This window comes from Girardinichthys multiradiatus, chromosome 13, assembly GCF_021462225.1.
Source record: "Girardinichthys multiradiatus isolate DD_20200921_A chromosome 13, DD_fGirMul_XY1, whole genome shotgun sequence".
NCBI lineage: Eukaryota > Metazoa > Chordata > Actinopteri > Cyprinodontiformes > Goodeidae > Girardinichthys > Girardinichthys multiradiatus.
The window spans coordinates 37,801,557-37,819,554 of NC_061806.1; the positions used below are offsets into that span (position 1 = coordinate 37,801,557).

The 17,998-nt window shown below is 38.5% G+C and overlaps 1 protein-coding gene and 1 long non-coding RNA gene across 3 annotated transcripts; one reads left to right on the top strand and one right to left on the bottom strand.

The window, feature by feature from the left end:
* Positions 1–301: 301 nt before the first annotated feature.
* scamp3 (secretory carrier membrane protein 3) lies at positions 302–12,807 on the bottom strand. 2 transcript variants are annotated; one of them, XM_047384810.1, is made up of 9 exons: positions 12,439–12,807; positions 12,144–12,224; positions 10,886–10,996; positions 8,270–8,390; positions 7,977–8,105; positions 5,990–6,149; positions 5,764–5,865; positions 4,091–4,208; positions 302–924 (listed from the first exon to the last, which is right to left on the bottom strand). In XM_047384810.1, exons 1-9 carry the CDS (start codon positions 12,490–12,492, stop codon positions 787–789), a joined length of 1,014 nt encoding a protein of 337 aa, XP_047240766.1. In that variant the 5' UTR covers positions 12,493–12,807; the 3' UTR covers positions 302–786. The 2 variants fall into 2 exon arrangements, with proteins under 2 accessions (XP_047240766.1, XP_047240767.1); XM_047384811.1 differs by lacking the exon at positions 12,144–12,224.
* Positions 815–17,370, top strand: LOC124879949. The gene is made up of 4 exons (XR_007041179.1): positions 815–952; positions 1,043–1,100; positions 16,615–16,788; positions 16,913–17,370. It is a non-coding gene; the product is annotated as an uncharacterized LOC124879949 (long non-coding RNA).
* The last annotated feature ends 628 nt before the right edge of the window (positions 17,371–17,998 follow it).

Sequence of the window (17,998 nt, forward strand, 5' to 3'; positions counted from 1 at the left end):
ATCAGGTTGCATTTGGGTCAATTTTAAGGCCTGATTCTTTAATCAACGTTTTACGACGTTTTAAGACCCTGCATGAATCCCTGCCACTCCCTAAACACTGGACATGCAAAAAAAACAGAAAACTGGCACATGCCGCCTCCTGACAAAGACGCCCTGTGCAAAGAGCCATACTGACCAAGGTAAAATAAAACGTCATCTTTTTTTTATAAAAAAAAGCTGTTTTATAATTCAAATGAAAAGCAGTGACAGCAGCCAAGGACTGTGAGAGCATGGCAATGTGTTTTGCTTAAAACCAAAACAGTTGTTTGCTATAATTTAATCACATTAAGCTTCAACAAAACAGTCACAGATACTGGAAAAGAAAACACCACCATAGTATGGTGTAAGTATATTACAAGTATAGTCCTTACAGTATAAGATTTGGCAATACAGATAATTTGTATTCTTATTTGTAACAGCAAAAATGTTTGTTATTTAACACTCAAGCAAAACAAAAAACTGTCTTAGGATGAGCTGTTTGTGGATATAAATGTAAAAGTTGCAGCATTTTTTTCTACAAACATTAATTTAGTTATTTAAACAAGCTGGGTAAACAGTCTGGGGTGACAGCATGGCTTTCTGTATCTACTGACACTTTGAAAGCATTGTTTTTATTCTTTACACCATTTGAACCTTTACTTTTTGGTTACTTGGTTACTTTAGTTTGGCAATGGATGCAGCTCATCCTGTACACTTTCAAAATCAGAAAACCCATGCATGACTTCTGAAGTTTTACTTTCTGTTCTCCTATCGAGGTGCAGTGAAGGCCCCCTGGGCAGCATTGGCAGCTGCTTGGCGTACGGCCTGATTGGACATGACTTCGGTGGCGAACTCTGCCTGAGCCTTCTGGAAGCTGGCATCGGTTTGCCTGTACATACTGTGGATCTGAAGCGGAGAGGGGAAAAGTACATTGGTACCCGATACGTGCAGCAGTTCATTGTCATATATCAAACACAATGAGGGTGAAAGCGATACCTACAACCTGATATGTGGGTTTTCTTAGAAGCTGCTTGCTATCTGCTGAATGTATGACATGAGGCGGGCCGACAAGACGAAGCACGGTGAGTACTTTCTTTACATCATTTTTTAAAACAATTTCAGAAGGTCCAGATTATGTCATAGCTTTTATAAGCTTCTGATGGGTTAACTTAAATGGGAGAACAGTTATGGATCTAATTAAAGTCAACACCTCAAACACACTGCTTCATTATGTGACGCCATTAAAAAACATCTAAAGAAATCAGCCGAGATAACAGGAGGCAATTTTGGACCATAAGTCTGGTTCATCCTTTGGAACAACTTCCAGATGCCTGAATTTGCCATGTTCATCTGTTCAAAAGTCTACATACAAATTCCAGCAAAGTACAGTAAGAAGCTGGCGGACGCAAACCCAAAACACTGACCCAAATCAAGCAGCTTAAAAGGTAATTCTTCCAAATACTAAAGGGACTGTAAGTAAACCTCTGGACTTGTTGAAAGTAAAAAATAATCCTCTAAAAAGTGGCTTCATATTTTTCTGGCACAAATCGAAATAATTTTACTAATTTTAAGTGATCCAAAACAGGCAAAGTTTGACCTGATTTAATCTCAGGCAATGAGAAAAAGAGGCTTCTGTCATTTTTATAGTGTATATAAATATCTGGTTTCCACCATTATTTTGTTGTTTTTTTTTTCATGCACACAATGAATCATAGTTTAAAGTGGATAATGTAAATTTGGAAGTGTAACGCTAGTGAAAAACAGTTGCTTCACATTAAGGTCTACATGTACTCAAGGGTAGACATTTTTAGCCTAGATTTGGGGATTTTCTCCCTGGTTTTCCTTTCAAGTTAGAAATCACTAATCTGTTTTTTGAAACATGCACAATATGGATTACAACACGCATTCTGACAATATAACACAGCATTCCCTCCAACCCAGATAATTCAATTGAACAGAAAGTACTTCTTAAAAGAGCCAAATCTTCAAACGTCTACTTTAAAAGTCACATTTGAAACATAGTGCGGTAAATCAAAGCTTTGGATTATTTTATCCTTGATTGTAGCTACTTATGATATAATTAAAGAATGCACCTAGTGCCTTGTGTGGATATAAAAATAAAACAGTTGATGGACCACTTGTTGCTAAGTATTGGACTATCTGCACGTTGTTGGACGTCACTGTGCCTCTCCAATGGCATCGGTCATTTTGTATCCAGGACAGCCCGCTACTACATATCCCATCGAGCACTGCGACTGATATGACTGGGCGTCCCAAGTCTGATGTCACAGGACGCTATATAGGAAGGCTCCGTTTTGAAAACCCCGCCTTCAGCTGGAAATCTTGACACGGTGACCACGCAACTGAAGCATCCTCTGGAGAAGAAGAGATCCCACGTGGAGTCTTCATTTATTCTCTCTCTCGTTGGCCAACGAACAATTCATAACTGAGGTTTCTGGACTAGGAAGGCCAGAAATTTCACTTTGCCGATCGAAGACGTGAGTTTAACACGCAACTAAAAACACGGAGTTCGAGGAAACGAACCGCCACCGTGTTTCATCCCTAGTCGACTGCTGATGGTCAGATCCTATTTTTCCTTTTCGTCAAGAAGGCCAAAGGACGGGACTGACCGCTCTCTTGGAGTTTAACTGTGGACGCGCAGCAGCGCTTCAAAACCCCCCCCCCTTTCTCCCTCTCACTCGTTGCCCCAGAAGGAAGCTTCACCAAGTAAAACCCATCTTTTATTTAATCTTTTATTTCTTTATTAGAAGGCCTGGGCAGGGTCGGAGGTTGTAGAGCGATCAGAATCGCTAGTTAGGATCTCATGTGTTCTGAATGAGATGTGCATGTAACCTTGCTTATTGAAACTGATGTGTTATTTTGATATCTGGAGCCGCCGCGTTCCTAGCTTTGTGCGTGTTTTACTATCTGGGAGTCAACGCGGGTGCGCTGTAAGACTGGACTGTTAAAATAACCTCATGGTAAAATTCTCCCTTTTCCTTTGTCTTCAACATCACTGCTCGCTAGCTTGCCGCCAAAAGTTTTATAACTCTTTGTCTGCTCAGGAGTTGGGGGAAGTTTTATGGTCAGGATAACTGAGTACAGTTGGAGTTGCGCCCCCGCCCACTCTCCACTCACCGCCACACCTCTTCGTCATATTCTCAATTTTGCCATAAATGCTGGTTGATTCAACACCCACTGCTGTTTTCTTTATTTTTGCGTAGTTAGATGTGTTACCCTTGTTATGTAGAATTTTGCATGTTGAGTAGGTGAAGATTAATAAATATTCACATAGATAAAGAGAGCGTTATGTGTTCATTGTGTGCAAAAAGTGATTTGTCAGTCAAGATAAGGTTAAAGTTCCACACGTTTCGGCAGAAATGGTCGATTAAACAGTGACATCTCCGGCAATAGTTATTAATTATTACGGAGTATTTAACGGTTGTAATTGTCAAAGGCGTTGAGCCGCAATTACAACACCAGAAACATCTCTGGTCTTGATTCATAAATGAGGATTTTGGTTAAGAAATTGATTTTGTCAAATTATGATTTGTAATTATAATTATTGATCAAGATAAATCAATCAATAATCATAACCCCCTACACAGTGGTGTGGGGGTTATCAGTGTATTCTCAGATCTATAAACTGAGCACACTGATTTGTTAAGAGTCATTCTGTTCGAGAGTTTCAAGATTTTGTCATTCTGGATTCTGCAAAAACAGGTCAAACACTCCCTTACAGGACTGATACCTTTTAAAAAGCCATTGCTAATTTAAACATACCCTCTCCCTTCACCACATAAACACAAAGAATAAGCTACAACCTAATCTATTCAAAACAACCCATTCTTAAAGTAAAAAAAAAATTAAGAAGAAGATTCTCTCTGGGTAGGTGGTAAAACGTTTAAGTGTTTAAAACCAAAATGGATTAAAATTAGGATACAAACCTCTGTGAGACTGAAACTAACAGATCTATAAGAAGCCCACACAACAGGACTATTATTATGTCAAAATGCAGTCTTAATGTGTGCTTCTGACTTTAGATTAGCCCTACTAATAGAGAGCCACTGACCTTCTTCAACAGGAAAACCCCCATGGCGGTCTGGGCAGTGAAGAGGATGGCGTTCATAATCATGATCGCACCAACGGCAGGGCTTTTAGCCAGAACAGCTAAGCTCACAATCCATCCGCTGAGGAGGAAAACGGGTTACAGTAAAAACACAGTAGAGTGAACATACGAGCGAGAAAAACACCAACTGCAGTGGCTTCCCAGGACAAATAAACTTTGCTTTAACTTCGCATCCTTCTTCACACAACCGGATTTAGAAAAACTGATTCACTCCTTTATTTCTAGTAAAATAAGATCTCTCCAACAGATACAAAACATGGCAGCTAGGCTTTTGACCAAAACAAGAAGGTTTGCGCACATCACTCCAATCGGAAAGTTTCTCCACTGGCTTACAGTTAGGACGTCTTTTCAAATCAGTTCTTATTATTTTCAAAGCTTTAAATGACCTGACCCCTCCCTACATTACTCAGACGCTCACTAAACTTTGACTTTGAATTTGTTTTAAAATTCTTGTCCTTACCTACAGGGCTCTAAATGGCCAGGCTCCTAACTATTTGTGTCAGCTTTTAATCAAAACTGCTCCTCGTAGCCTTCGGTCACAAGGCCAAAATATCCTGGATGTCTCTCGCACAAGACTGAAAACCAAGGGGAACAACTTTTCAGACCGCAGCCCCGAAATGTGGAACAATTTGCCACCGCAGCTTCACTTTGCTGACTCTGTAGAGATTTTTAAAAGCTGTTCTGTTCCGCCAGGCTTTTATGTCATGATTTTATTGTATTTTAAAGGAAGATCTTAATGTGATTTTCCTGTGCAGTGCTTTGTGACTGTCTGTGAAAGGCACTTTATAAATAAACTTTACTTACTTACTTACTAAACATATTCCAGAGAGGCCCTTAAGGTCTTCAAGTGTAAGTCTTGCTATACCTAAAATCAACTCCAGATCAGCTCTCGGTTCTTGAAGTCATTATGGTCCGGTCTGGAATGCTCTCCCACAAGACCTCTGATCAGCAACTACTATATCTCGCAAGTTTGAAACATGCTCGTTTTATCAAGCTTTCAGCAAGGTTCATGTATTTTATGTTGCTTTAAATCTCTTTATACTTGTTTTACATTTGTTGCTTTTAATTATTTGTCTTGAATGTTTTAATTTTCACATTTCTTTTTATGCACAAGGACTTTGGGACTGATGTATGAAATGTGCTCCATGAATAAAACTGACTAGACTTGATTACTTGAATGCACCATCCTGACCCGTCGACCTGTGTATTCACAAAGCTTTATAGATCAGTAAACAAGGATCAACCAGCCCATAGCATGAAAATAACAAAGGATTCAACTTAGCATTAGACAAAAAACACAGATTTTTAAACCATTTTTACCTTATGAGCTCAAACGTGACCTTTTCCCCTACAGCAATTATCTTGTTAACACGAGAAAATGACTTTGTTATTGTGAGACAACGAGATAATTATGTGGTTAGCTAAAGATGATGACTGAAAATGATGTGTAGCTGGGACGCACAACACAACAGTAGCACCACAATAGGATACTCTATCCTGGATCTCTCAGTGTAAAACATTGACCTTAAGAGTATTAGTTAGTGAAGTAAATCAAATTAAGCAGAGAAAAACCGAAACTACTGGCTAGAGAATAAATACAGACTAAAAAGCTTTACCTGAATCCTGATCCAGGGATTCCAATCGTCATGATGACAAAAACGCAGTCTTGAGCAAAGAAGATAAAGAAGAAGATAAAGAAGTTGAAGGAGCTGTCACTCCTGCAAGAGAAAAAAAAATCTCTCTCAAATAAACAAGCAATAACAGCATAAAGTGATTAATAATTAAAATAATGTTCAGCATCTTTCATCTGCACATGAAGTATGATAAAACAGCTGCGATCACCTGAAGGCTTTATACACAGGTCGATACCAACACAAGAAGGAGCAGGGAGTGAAGAGGAGGGCCCAGAGAATGGAGAGGCCAAAACCAGAACCGGTACCGGTGTCCACACAGAACATAGCCAGGGAAGAGATCAGGTTGAAGAGAAAGGTGAACGCAGAGACTACATGTCGGTAAAGACAGGAAAAAAACAAGCAAACATTTGAGATGATTAATAAAAAGAGAAGTCAGGTGATGAATTTTAAATCCAGTATTTTGCACTCAGAAACAAACCAGTGTGTCAGGAGTTTGGTTGATCCAAATAAACTATTTTTATATTTACTTTTAACCCTCCTGAGTCCATGGTCTGTAATGATGCAAATGGCACAATGTAATATGGGCAGATTTTCCTAAAGTGTATTTCTTTTATAGCCTTTTGAAATTAAACAGAAAAATCTGCATCCCAGCAGGATTTGTTGCAATTTACTCGCATTCAAAATGCAGTTTTTGAATACTGTACAAGTGCGATGTGATTTCTGTTTCGAATTCATCTTTCATTCCCTTGTATTAAAATCCCTTTAAAATGTCATATTTTATTGTTTTCCACTAGCTAAAATGTTTTTTGTCATATCTTGAAAATCTTCCAGATTGCAAATATTTAATATATTGTGTTAAAAAAAATACAAACTTCTCCATATGGAATAAGAAAAAATTACTTTTCCATTATATAAAAATTATATATATTTGTTTTTTATGTGGAGGACTGAAATTAGAAATGGAGTTAAAAATGTTTAAAAACTTGATACGTAATATTTCTATGACAATCTTTAAAATAGGTATTTTACACAGTTGCTGCCACTTATTTACAAATGAATTTATTTGCAAGTGATCTTCTCAGGATAACTTGCAAATCCAGAGGTGCGCATGGACAGGATCCCAAATCTGTGCGATTCGCTTCACCTGCATGCTCCCATTAGCTCTCCGAGGTCAGCTGGTTAGGGTTTACTGGTTGCCCCACTGGTCAGACTCCAAACTAAGGGTAATGGAGGCCTTGAATATGTGGCGCCCATATTTAAGGTTACTCTTAACATTTTTAAGAGTAACCTTGGTTCTTATAAAAAAAAAAAAACATCCTACATTTTCTTTGCATTTTTACTTCATTGGTTAACTGAATTTGTTGCATTTGAAATGCACATAAAAGCTGGATGATATTATAAAATCTTGTAATGGTAATAAAATTGGTAAATATTGCAATGATGATATCAGTGGCAATTTCTGCCCATTTCCTCTGTTTCTCCTCTGTGCTTCCATCATTCTGTGACCTTCAACATTTTGGGGGATGTGGTGTGAGCATCTGAGGCACGTGGATAAATATGACAATAGAAGGAAAAAGGCAAGTTCATAGCACTTTCAATATATCCAGAGTCCTTCGCAATATCAATATTGCATATTGACGATATGCTTGCGACATATTGTGCAACCTTGTAATTTAACCTAGATTTATTGCTACATAAATCTATTTTAGTTACTCACTTTACTTAATAATGGCATTCATAAAATTGGACACACAAGAAGAGAGGTATACCAGGACTGAGCAACTGGCTAAAACAAATAGAAAATGTGCTGTTTCTCTGCAACTCTGGGGATTGTATTTATATATTTCAGTTTTTAAGTAAAATAATAGTAAAAAGGATATTTAGAGAAAATTCCCATCAAATTCAAACCTGTGCATTCAATTATTTTTTCTTTTATTTATCAGAGTTGTATGTTGCATCACCCCTCCACCACAAAAACTAGAAGAGTTCAAATAAATCATTAAATAAATAATTTGGCAGTTTTGTCTATTGGTAGTTTACTTAAACATCTGACCGGAACCGCACTTAAAATCAACAACTTCCGTCCACTTCATTTATTGGGCCCAGATATTGAAGTCCAACCCACAAACCCCAAGAAAACAAACTTCACTAAATTTCCAAAGTAGGATGTATATATTTCAGTTAGATAAACTCACACATCCAGAAGTAGTACATGATGGTGACAGTACGCTGGAAGCGCTGGCTGATCTCCAAATTGATGTCTTGGTAGAAGCAGGGCCCAACAGGACAGAAAGAAGGCAGTGGGGGCCAATTATTCTGACGAGCTGAAGAAGAGAACAGATGCAGGTAAAGCCAATGAAAATAATCCCCTTTTTATATTTATTGGATAAACTCTACTAGAAATCTCACGGAGAGCACTGATAAAAGACTGTTAGAAGAAAATTATGAACTAAAACAGATAAAACAGGCCAGCTTCGCTGCGTCTTACTGGCTCCAGGTCCGAGGCTGTGCGACTGCAGCTCTCGCTCCCTCCTCTCCAACTCCTGGGCTTTCCTCTCGAGTTCCTCCTGCTTCCTCAGGAGCTCTGCTGTGGTGGCGTTCACTGCAGGCTTAGACACAAAGACAGCAAGCAAAGTGGACGTCAGCTTTCACAGAAAAAGGGATGATTTTTTATTAAATTATGAAAGGGGCGATGTAAATGTGTTGTATTAAGTGTAGCTACAGATCCAAAAGCTGCTATACAGGGGTTGGACATTGAAAGTGAAACACTTGGTTTTACACCACAATAATTTATTAGTATGGTGTAGGGCCTCCTTTTGCGGCCAATACAGCATCAATTCATCTTGGGAATGACATCTACAAGTCCTGCACAGTGGTCAGAGGGATTTTAAGCCATTCTTCTTGCAGGATAGTGGCCAGGTCACTACGTGATACTGGTGGAGGAAAACGTTTCCTGACTCGCTCCTCCAAAACACCCCAAAGTGGCTCAATAATATTTAGATCTGGTGACTGTGCAGGCCATGGGAGATGTTCAACTTCACTTTCATGTTCATCAAACCAATCTTTCACCAGTCTTGCTGTGTGTATTGGTGCATTGTCATCCTGAAACACGGCACCGCCTTCAGGATACAATGTTTGAACCATTGGATGCACATGGTCCTCAAGAATGGTTCGGTAGTCCTTGGCAGTGACGCGCCCATCTAGCACAAGTATTGGGCCAAGGGAATGCCATGATATGACAGCCCAAACCATCACTGATCCACCCCCATGCTTCACTCTGGGCATGCAACAGTCTGGGTGGTACGCTTCTTTGGGGCTTCTCCACACCGTAACTCTCCCGGATGTGGGGAAAACAGTAAAGGTGGACTCATCAGAGAACAATACATGTTTCACATTGTCCACAGCCCAACATTTGCGCTCCTTGCACCATTGAAACCGACGTTTGGCATTGGCATGAGTGAACAAAGGTTTGGCTATAGCAGCCCGGCCGTGTATATTGACCCTGTGGAGCTCCTGACGGACAGTTCTGGTGGAAACAGGAAAGTTGAGGTGCACATTTAATTCTGCCGTGATTTGGGCAGCCGTGGTTTTATGTTTTCTGGATACAATCAGGGTTAGCACCCGAACATCCCTTTCAGACAGCTTCCTCTTGCGTCCACAGTTAATCCTGTTGGATGTGGTTCGTCCTTCTTGGTGGTATGCTGACATTACCCTGGATACCGTGGCTCTTGATACATCACAAAGACTTGCTGTCTTGGTCACAGATGCGCCAGCAAGACGTGCACCAACAATTTGTCCTCTTTTGAACTCTGGTATGTCACCCATAATGTTGTGTGCATTTCAATATTTTGAGCAAAACTGTGCTCTTACCCTGCTAATTGAACCTTCACACTCTGCTCTTACTGGTGCAATGTGCAATCAATGAAGACTGGCTACCAGGCTGGTCCAATTTAGTCATGAAACCTCCCACACTAAAATGACAGGTGTTTCAGTTTCATTGTCCAACCCATGTAGTTGGGTTTAAAGAGTGATACAGATGCTTATCTTAATAATTTGTACAAAAGAGCTGTGCTTGTAGCCAATCACAATGGCAGTGTTGCTTCTTACGATGAAAAGCAATAAAAACAGTTCCAGTTGACATAAATAGGCACTCACAGTGCATTGCAGAAGTACTCATACCTTTTATAATTCCTCACATTTAATCAACAGCCACAAACATCAAAACAAACAAAAACATATCTGAAAAGTGTGGCTTGCATTTCCATTCAGGTGAGAGGACTTCTTATGATTTTCCTGTAGTTATCTTTCCATCAACTCCGGCCAGCATTCCTGTCCCTGCTGTAAAAAAAGCCTCTCCGCAGCCTGATGCTGCCACTACCATGTTTCACAGTGAGGATGCTGTGTTCGGACTGATGTGCAGTAATAGTTTACAGTCACACATAAGGTTTTGCATGTAGACTGAAAAGTTGAAATTTCCAATCTTACCAGTGCACCGTTTTAGACATTTTTGCCATGTCTCTTACATGACTTGTGACAAACTACAAAACTGTTGTGGCTTACACACAACTAGTCCATAAAGGCCAGATTTTTTACAGTGCACGACTAACAGATTCCCTCACCTGAGAGTCAGATGTCTGCAGCTTATCCAGAGATACCTCGCATACCTCTTGGCTTCATCCCTGACCTGTCTGTTGTGTTCCTTGATCTTCGTGATGCTGTTTACTCTCTAATGTTCTCTCTCAAACCTCTGAGGCCTTCACAGAACAGCTGATTTTATACTGAGATTATATTACACACATAATGGACACTATTTATTCATTCTAAAATGCATATCAAGCTTTTCAGAAACAAAAATATTTAAAAATAATTTTTAAAACCATGTATTGTTTCCATCAACTTCACAATTAATCACAACTTTCTATCAGATAAAATTACAATTAAATGTGTTAAAACATTTCAGTGGTTATGAATATTTTTTGCAAAGCACTGTATGTCCTTTCTATTGTATTTATCATTTTGAAGATCCACATATTTGTGGGCACCTAGCTTCCACTGGAAAAAAAAAAAACGCATTAGAGGTAACTTTACACTGCAAGACGAATACCTGGGAGTTATAGGAGCCGTAGTTGCGAGGCTCAGTGGGTGTTGTTGCGCTTGATGGCGTCTCTGCTGCTGCAGGTGCAGACGGAGATGAGGCTTCATATGGCGGTGGAGGCTATAACACAATTGTTTTGTGGGAAAAAAAACAACAGAACACATCCATGAGCGTGATAAATAAAAAAAATAAGATGGATTTTCACTGACAGATGCTACAAGACTTTACTAAATGTCCACAATTACCATTCAGTCATTTAGAACAAAGCTTCACAGTTTTTAGAGATCTATATAATCATATTTATAAGCACAGATGTCTGAAAGTCCTGAGTCGGTTCCCATTTCGTTACTGCTTGCTTAAAAGTACCTGACAAAGTAATTTTATGATTAACAGAACAAAGTTGGTCTAATCTGATTGAAGGTTTTTACTGCCATACCAAAAATGTACCCTTGGAGTGAAAAAGTTTTAAACCGATCCTGCTTTCTTCCTATTCGTCCAATAGAGCAGAGTTCTTTAGGCAACAGACCTGCTCAGCTCTGCCGTCATAAAGAAAACTGCAAGAAATAATTTCTGCCTGTTGCAATCTGACTGTTTACCAGCAGACCTTTGTCTAAAGGACAGATACAGACTATCTTTTTATCTATAAATCCCAAACTATAACTATTGTGCGTTGTAAAATATACAGGTACATCTCAATAAATTAGATTAAGCATTCCAATGAGGCTCGCTTCTCAGTAAAAGTACCTTTTGAAAATAGCAACCTTTAAGCAGGTATTTTACATACAGAGTAGACATTTTTGTAATAATTCTTTTTTCTACAGGTATTCTGTATTATTACAATCCTCTACTAAATCAAATATCCTCCTTTTAATTCGCTTTATGCTGAAAAGCATCATAATTAACAGAAATAACGGCTTGAAAACATCGGTCTGTGTGTAATTAACCTCTATAATGTGTTTTACCTAGTTACTGAAATAAATTTACTTTTCAGTATATTCTAATTTATTGAGATGCATCTGTAGTACGTAAATTATGAATACTCTGGAAACATTTTGCACTACCTCTAGCACTGTGTAACTTGATTGGCTTCCTATACATATTTTCATATCCAGCATTTTTACTTTTTAGACCATTTATGAGACATAGAAGTTGACTACAAGTTCACTTGCAAACAACAGAGAAAGACAGGAACGGAAAACAGTTCAAATGAAATCTAACATTTTCCCTGTTGTTTGCAGGCCATCTCTCTCTCTCAGACACTGCTTACCCCAGCTGGTTTATCAAACGGATTGTAAAGGTCCAGTGTAGCATATTCTGTGTTGCTACTATGCTGAGTCACAGTCGGATCCTAACAGGCAAAAAAAAAAAAAAAAAAAAGACAACACATCATTTATACAACTGGTTTACACGTTTCCAGACGGTTTTCACGGCATATTAAAGCTACAATGGGTACGCAAGATAATAAGTACAAAAGATGGACCCAGACAGAAACCAGCACGTCACATTATCAACAGCAGAAATCTGTCATGCATCAGGAACTTCACAAGCTTCCTGTCACCCACCTGGAAAGGGTTCTGGTCTTCCGCCGGTTCTGGGAAGCTGGTGTACTTCGACATGTCGGTGTAGCTAACGTCACAGAGCCACAGCCTACAGTTGATGTAAACGTTGGGAAAATAAAAACAGAAGCTAAGCTAATGCTAACAAGCAGACCTAACGGGGTTTTAGTTTCTGTTTCTTGTCGATAAAGGCGGATGTTGCGGCTCTATCCAGCTAAGACGGAGGCTTGTTGCTCATCTTTAAGTCGTTTACAAAACGTTAGACTAAAGGCTAGCGGCTGGAAAAGCTGCTAACGTCTAAGTTAACAGTGTCGTGAAATCAAGGAAGAGCAGAGGAAATCAGATATGTTCTGCTACAGGAAAACAAGTAACCAGAGGTCATGTGACTAATGCTGCGGCATGGAGTCACGTGGGAGACGTTGGGGGCGGGAAAAAACAGACGTTCTGAATTTAAAATTTTATTTTAAGGGTTTTATTCCGTAAAACAATTATAATACTCATATAATACTCAAATGTGTCGTGATTTTGCTATAGTAAATGGGGCAAATGTTTTTGGCTTTGGATTTTTTTAACAACCCTTATTTTGAGACTTTTTTCAGTTACTATATATATATATATATATATATATATATATATATAAAACTTCCAATAATACAGATTAAATATTACCCGTGGGTAAATATGTGCTGCAATAGGTATCCGTGAAAATAAAACAACTTATCTCATAATTCTCATAATTAAAAAAACTAATTTCTAAATATATAACAGTTGCCCTGCCACAATTATAACTTATGATTTTGAGAAACTATCTCATAATTATGACATCATTTGAGATACAATCTCGAAATGATTGGATAGTATCTGAATTGTCCGTTCTTAAATAAAATTAAAAGTTTTTTTATAGTTAAGAAAAACAAATATTATGAAATAGCTAAGTCACAGATGTGAGCTTGTATCTCATAATTGTAAGATACAATTATTTTAAATTAATGAATTAAATTAGGCATACCTCTGGAAGGAGGCCTTCCACCCTCAAAGACATGGATCTCATTACCAAAGATAAATAATCAAAATACCAGGGGAAACATGCCAAAAGATGTTCAGCAATTATAAGAAGGGTTTAATTTTTATATTGCCAATAAAGGGATATAAATAATTTTCGACAGAATTTTATTGAAAAACGTAAATACAAACAGGTAAATTATTTTATTTAAAATTAATACAGATTTACATTTTTTATTAACATTTGAGAGTTACATGTCTCATTTTCTATATAAAAAAAACTGATTTATTGAAAATAATTTAAAATCTAAATATAACAGGGGTATGAATACATTTGGGCCTAGCTGTAGCTGTTTATGGTGAAACTGGATGTCAAACTGGATTAATACCTAAAAAGTAATTATCACTTTTACCAGTAGATGTCCCACTTGCTCATTGATTATCTCAGCTGACATATGTGGAATTTGTACACCCAGTTTAATTGAATTCTGACCCAGGTAAGGCAAAACTGTAAAGAACATTATCATCACCTCTTAAAGTTCATGAATAGATGTGATAGAAATAAAAGGTTGTAAAAAGGTTGTAAAAATCAGCATAACTTCTCATTCATTATCTCCATCATCACAGATTGAGCAGCAGATAAGATTACACCTTTAGGTCCACCAGTTTATGCACATTTCATGCCCTGCTGCCCCAACACAATCTGGTCTGCTCTCTTTTAATCTTCTTCTTCTAAGCGTCACATGGGGTCACATGGATGAGGACAGTCATGAGATTTTATAATAAACACACTGTTCAAACTCAAAATCCTTTGACCTGCTTTGACATATGATGTCCCTTTCCTCTTACATGAGATCTCAGTCATATATATCTTGGAAAATCTATTTTCCCATTAAAGATTAGAAAAATATAAATTTTACTGCCATGTCAGAGATAGTCAAAAAGTGATACTTTTCTCCTTTTCAGCTTTGTTTTTCTATGTATTTCCACGGATATACCACGGATACCATGATAATGTAGCCAAACCCCTTGAACATTTTCACATTTTGTCACATTATTACCACAAATCTAAATGTTTTTCATTGGGATTTTATCAGATAGACCAACAGGAAGTAGTGCATCACTGTGAAGTGAAAGCAAAAAGTGGACTCCTCAAATCTGGGCTTTATGGTAGAGGGTCTAGAACAAAAGAAACTAGGACTCCAAATTGTCCTGAACACCCCATTCATATGGGAAAACATGGTGGCAGAATCATACTGTGGGAAGGCTTTTTTTCAGCAGCAACAGGCTAGATTTGATGGGAAGATGAGTCTGACTATTCTTGGAGAACATCTGTTAGAGGCTACAAAATACAGAGGTTCATCTTCCAGCAGGACAATATCTCTAGACATACATCCAGAGCCACAATGGATTGAAGCATATTTGTGTGTTAGTATGGCACAAAGTCCAGACTTTATCCCCGTTGAGTAGCGAGACTTAACGATTTAAGTTCACACACACAGTCTTCATCCACTCCAACTTAGGCTGAGATATTTCAGGCTCTTGATGTGCAAAGCTGGAAAGACATACCCCAAAAGACTTGGGAGTTGCTGTAATTGCAACAAAAGTTAAAAAAATGAATACAAATGCACCCCACACTTTTCAGATTTTGATTTGTTTTAGTTTTATTTTAAAACTATGTATCATAAAAGCCCAATAAATGCACTGAAGTTTGTAGTTGTAATCTGAGTCATTATGAACAAGTTTAAGGCCAAGCCAAGCCAACTTTATTTATAACGCACTTTTAAAACAGCAGGTACCAAAGTGCTAAGCAACAAGAATGATTAAAATAAATTGAGCATAAACACTTTTGCAAAGCACTCTGTCTGAGCTGCTTGACAACTATTTATCCCTAAATTAAAGTCAATTTTTAATACAAGAAATATTATTAGATTTTTGACACATCAGTGCCACTGAAGTCTATTTCAGCTAACCTCACAACTCTATCGTAATTTTGCAATGAACATTTAGGAAGCAAAGCTTCACGGGGACTTTCACAATGTGTCCAGTTGGATCCCAATCAATCGCTGGATCCAATTTGACCTGCTGTTCTGAAACCGCAGCATTCCACCTCAGCCAATCAGTGCTCCATGACATCACTGCCTGAGGAATTAATTGGCATAACAGTTGTGTGTGGAAAATGACCCGCCTAAGGAGGAACAGCTCTAAACTGCTCCACAGAGGGACACGATCATTTGTCAAAGAGGTCATTTCAGTTTAAGCTTGTATTTGGACTTTTTTTTTTTATTGTTTTTTTTTTTGGGTGATTACATGCGGTTTGTTCAGTTCTTAAGCAAACAGCAAGAGACTTTTCAACCAAAATCTGTGTGCAGTACTGTACACCAAGTACTGTGGTTTTGATGAGAACTTACACAATAATATGGGGTTTAGTGACGCCACAAAACACATAGTTTCCAGCTATGAGACATAAAAGCATATTAAACATGGTTGAGCTTGTGCAAGCATTGCATACTTAAAACCTCTAAAACCAAGTAACTTAGGTTAACAGACATTAATAAAAAAAAACATACCCAAAGGTTACCACACCAGAGAAGAGAAGGTTGCCAGTTTTGATGTATTCAATTGGTGTTGGACATCAGAGCTTAAATCTGAAAATGACGTCACACCAGAGCTGAGCATGTTCTAGGTGCAAGAAAACCACAAATCCTGATGTTGTACTCTGTGCCCAGACTACATACAACTGCAACTTTCACGAAAGGTTTTTATATGTACAGCAGCAGTTATATTGGATCTGAATTTGGAGTTGGCTGGGGATTTTACATTCCAACTTTAGTGGGCCAGCAGGAAAATAGCAGATGGCAATGAAAAGAAAGTTAACATGACAAAATAACATTAATATTTTGTACCTAAAACCATACTGATGTTTAGTAGAACATTTCAGGATTGCCTGGTAATTAATTGATTGATCACTACAGAGCGTCTACATCACGATGTTCATTTTGTCTGGCATTTATGATCCATCCATCCATCCATCCATCCATCCATCCATCCATCCATCCATCCATCCATCTGCGAGGAACAAGGTCTGAACAGCATGCAGAAAACAAACAGAACTCATAGAAGAACTAATAAAAAACTTTAAATCTCAGAATGCTCAGCATTAAACCATTTTCATGACAGTTCCCAGGAAGTACCCCATGACGTCATAGAGCTACAAAACTCAGCGTGCAGCACTGGCCTTCCTATTTGCCTGAAGCCCTCCATAGGCTACACTGGAGAAGACATACACATGAACGTCTTGATCTCGCTGGCCAAGTAAAAGACTGCATCTTCAAAGAAAACCTTGGATCCAAAGTAAAGTACAGTCAGCTGTCTGTGTATCCATTGACTCCACACATCTATCCATACATCCGTCATCTATCTGTTTGTCTGTTGATTCATCTGTTCGCCCATCCGTCTATTCATTAACCCTCTTCAGGTTATCCAAGACTGGGTAGATAAGGCAACCAGGAGAACCAAGACGTCCCTCTCCCCAGCAGGACTCTCCTGTTTGATCCAAGGTGCTCCCCGGCCAAAAAGTATAGTCCCTCCAGCCAGTTTTGGATTGTGACATGTCCAGAAATCCTTCAAAGGAACATACTCAAGAAACATCCTTATTAGAGACCCAAAACTCCTTAACTGACTCCTTTTAATGCAGAGGAACAAAGACTCCGTTCCAAGATGACGTAGCTACCTTATCTCTAGTTGAGCCCAGACACCCTTCAAATTAAGCTCATTCCAGCTGCTTGTATCCGGGATCTCATTCTTTCACTTTTGATCCATATATGTCATTGCCGTAGGTTAGGGTCAGAATGTAGTTGGATGGATAAAATGAAGAGCATTGTTGAAGTGCATTGTCGGCTTTAGTCCATATATGTCTCCCTGCATCCTACCAGCGCTCATGAACGAGACACCAAGGTACTCAAACCTCTCTACTTAAGGGACAAACTGAAGCCAAACCTGGAAGGGAGTGATCCACCATGGCTTCATCGTACATCATATCATCTTGAATTGTATCGTGTCATATTGCATTGTACCAAAGAAACTTGTAAGTCCAATGCTTTACAGTGATTGCAAAAAAAGGCTAGCACATACCGACTTTTGTTTAACAAGTTTTTTTTCCCATTTTCTGCCTCATTAATTAACTCAGACTCTTGGAAAGGATCACACAATAACACATTCACCTGTATCAAATGTTCAGTGAGAGCAGAGTTGGAGAGCTATGTCGATTTGGCAAACACATTTAACTACTGAACTTTCTGAGGATATCCATCTTAAAAATGAGGCTGTGGGCTTTAGCTGCTTGCTCAGCACTGTGCATATATAAACTTGGGAAACAGTTCACAGGGGAGGTGGACTACAGGCTGTTTCAAAACCTGGAAAAACCATCACTGCCTGTGAACCATTGCAGTCCTCCCAAGGCCAATTTTTCACTGAAAGGTGAGAGTTTGCCCCAAGCTGAAGTATAGTGTAAAATCTAGCACTGCTGAAGTTGTTAAATCTAGCATTTAAAACCTAATCATGC

Bases quoted from the DNA above. Each gene is read 5' to 3' on its own strand.
- scamp3 (XM_047384810.1), bottom strand. From the start codon at position 12,492: ATGTCGAAGTACACCAGCTTCCCAGAACCGGCGGAAGACCAGAACCCT. The intron at 8,391-10,885 runs GTATTCGTCTTG...TTTGTGTCTAAG, and splicing joins ACGGCTCCTATAACTCCCAG to CCTGCAGTGAACGCCACCAC. The intron at 8,106-8,269 runs GTAAGACGCAGC...TCTCTTCTTCAG, and splicing joins CAGCCTCGGACCTGGAGCCA to CTCGTCAGAATAATTGGCCC.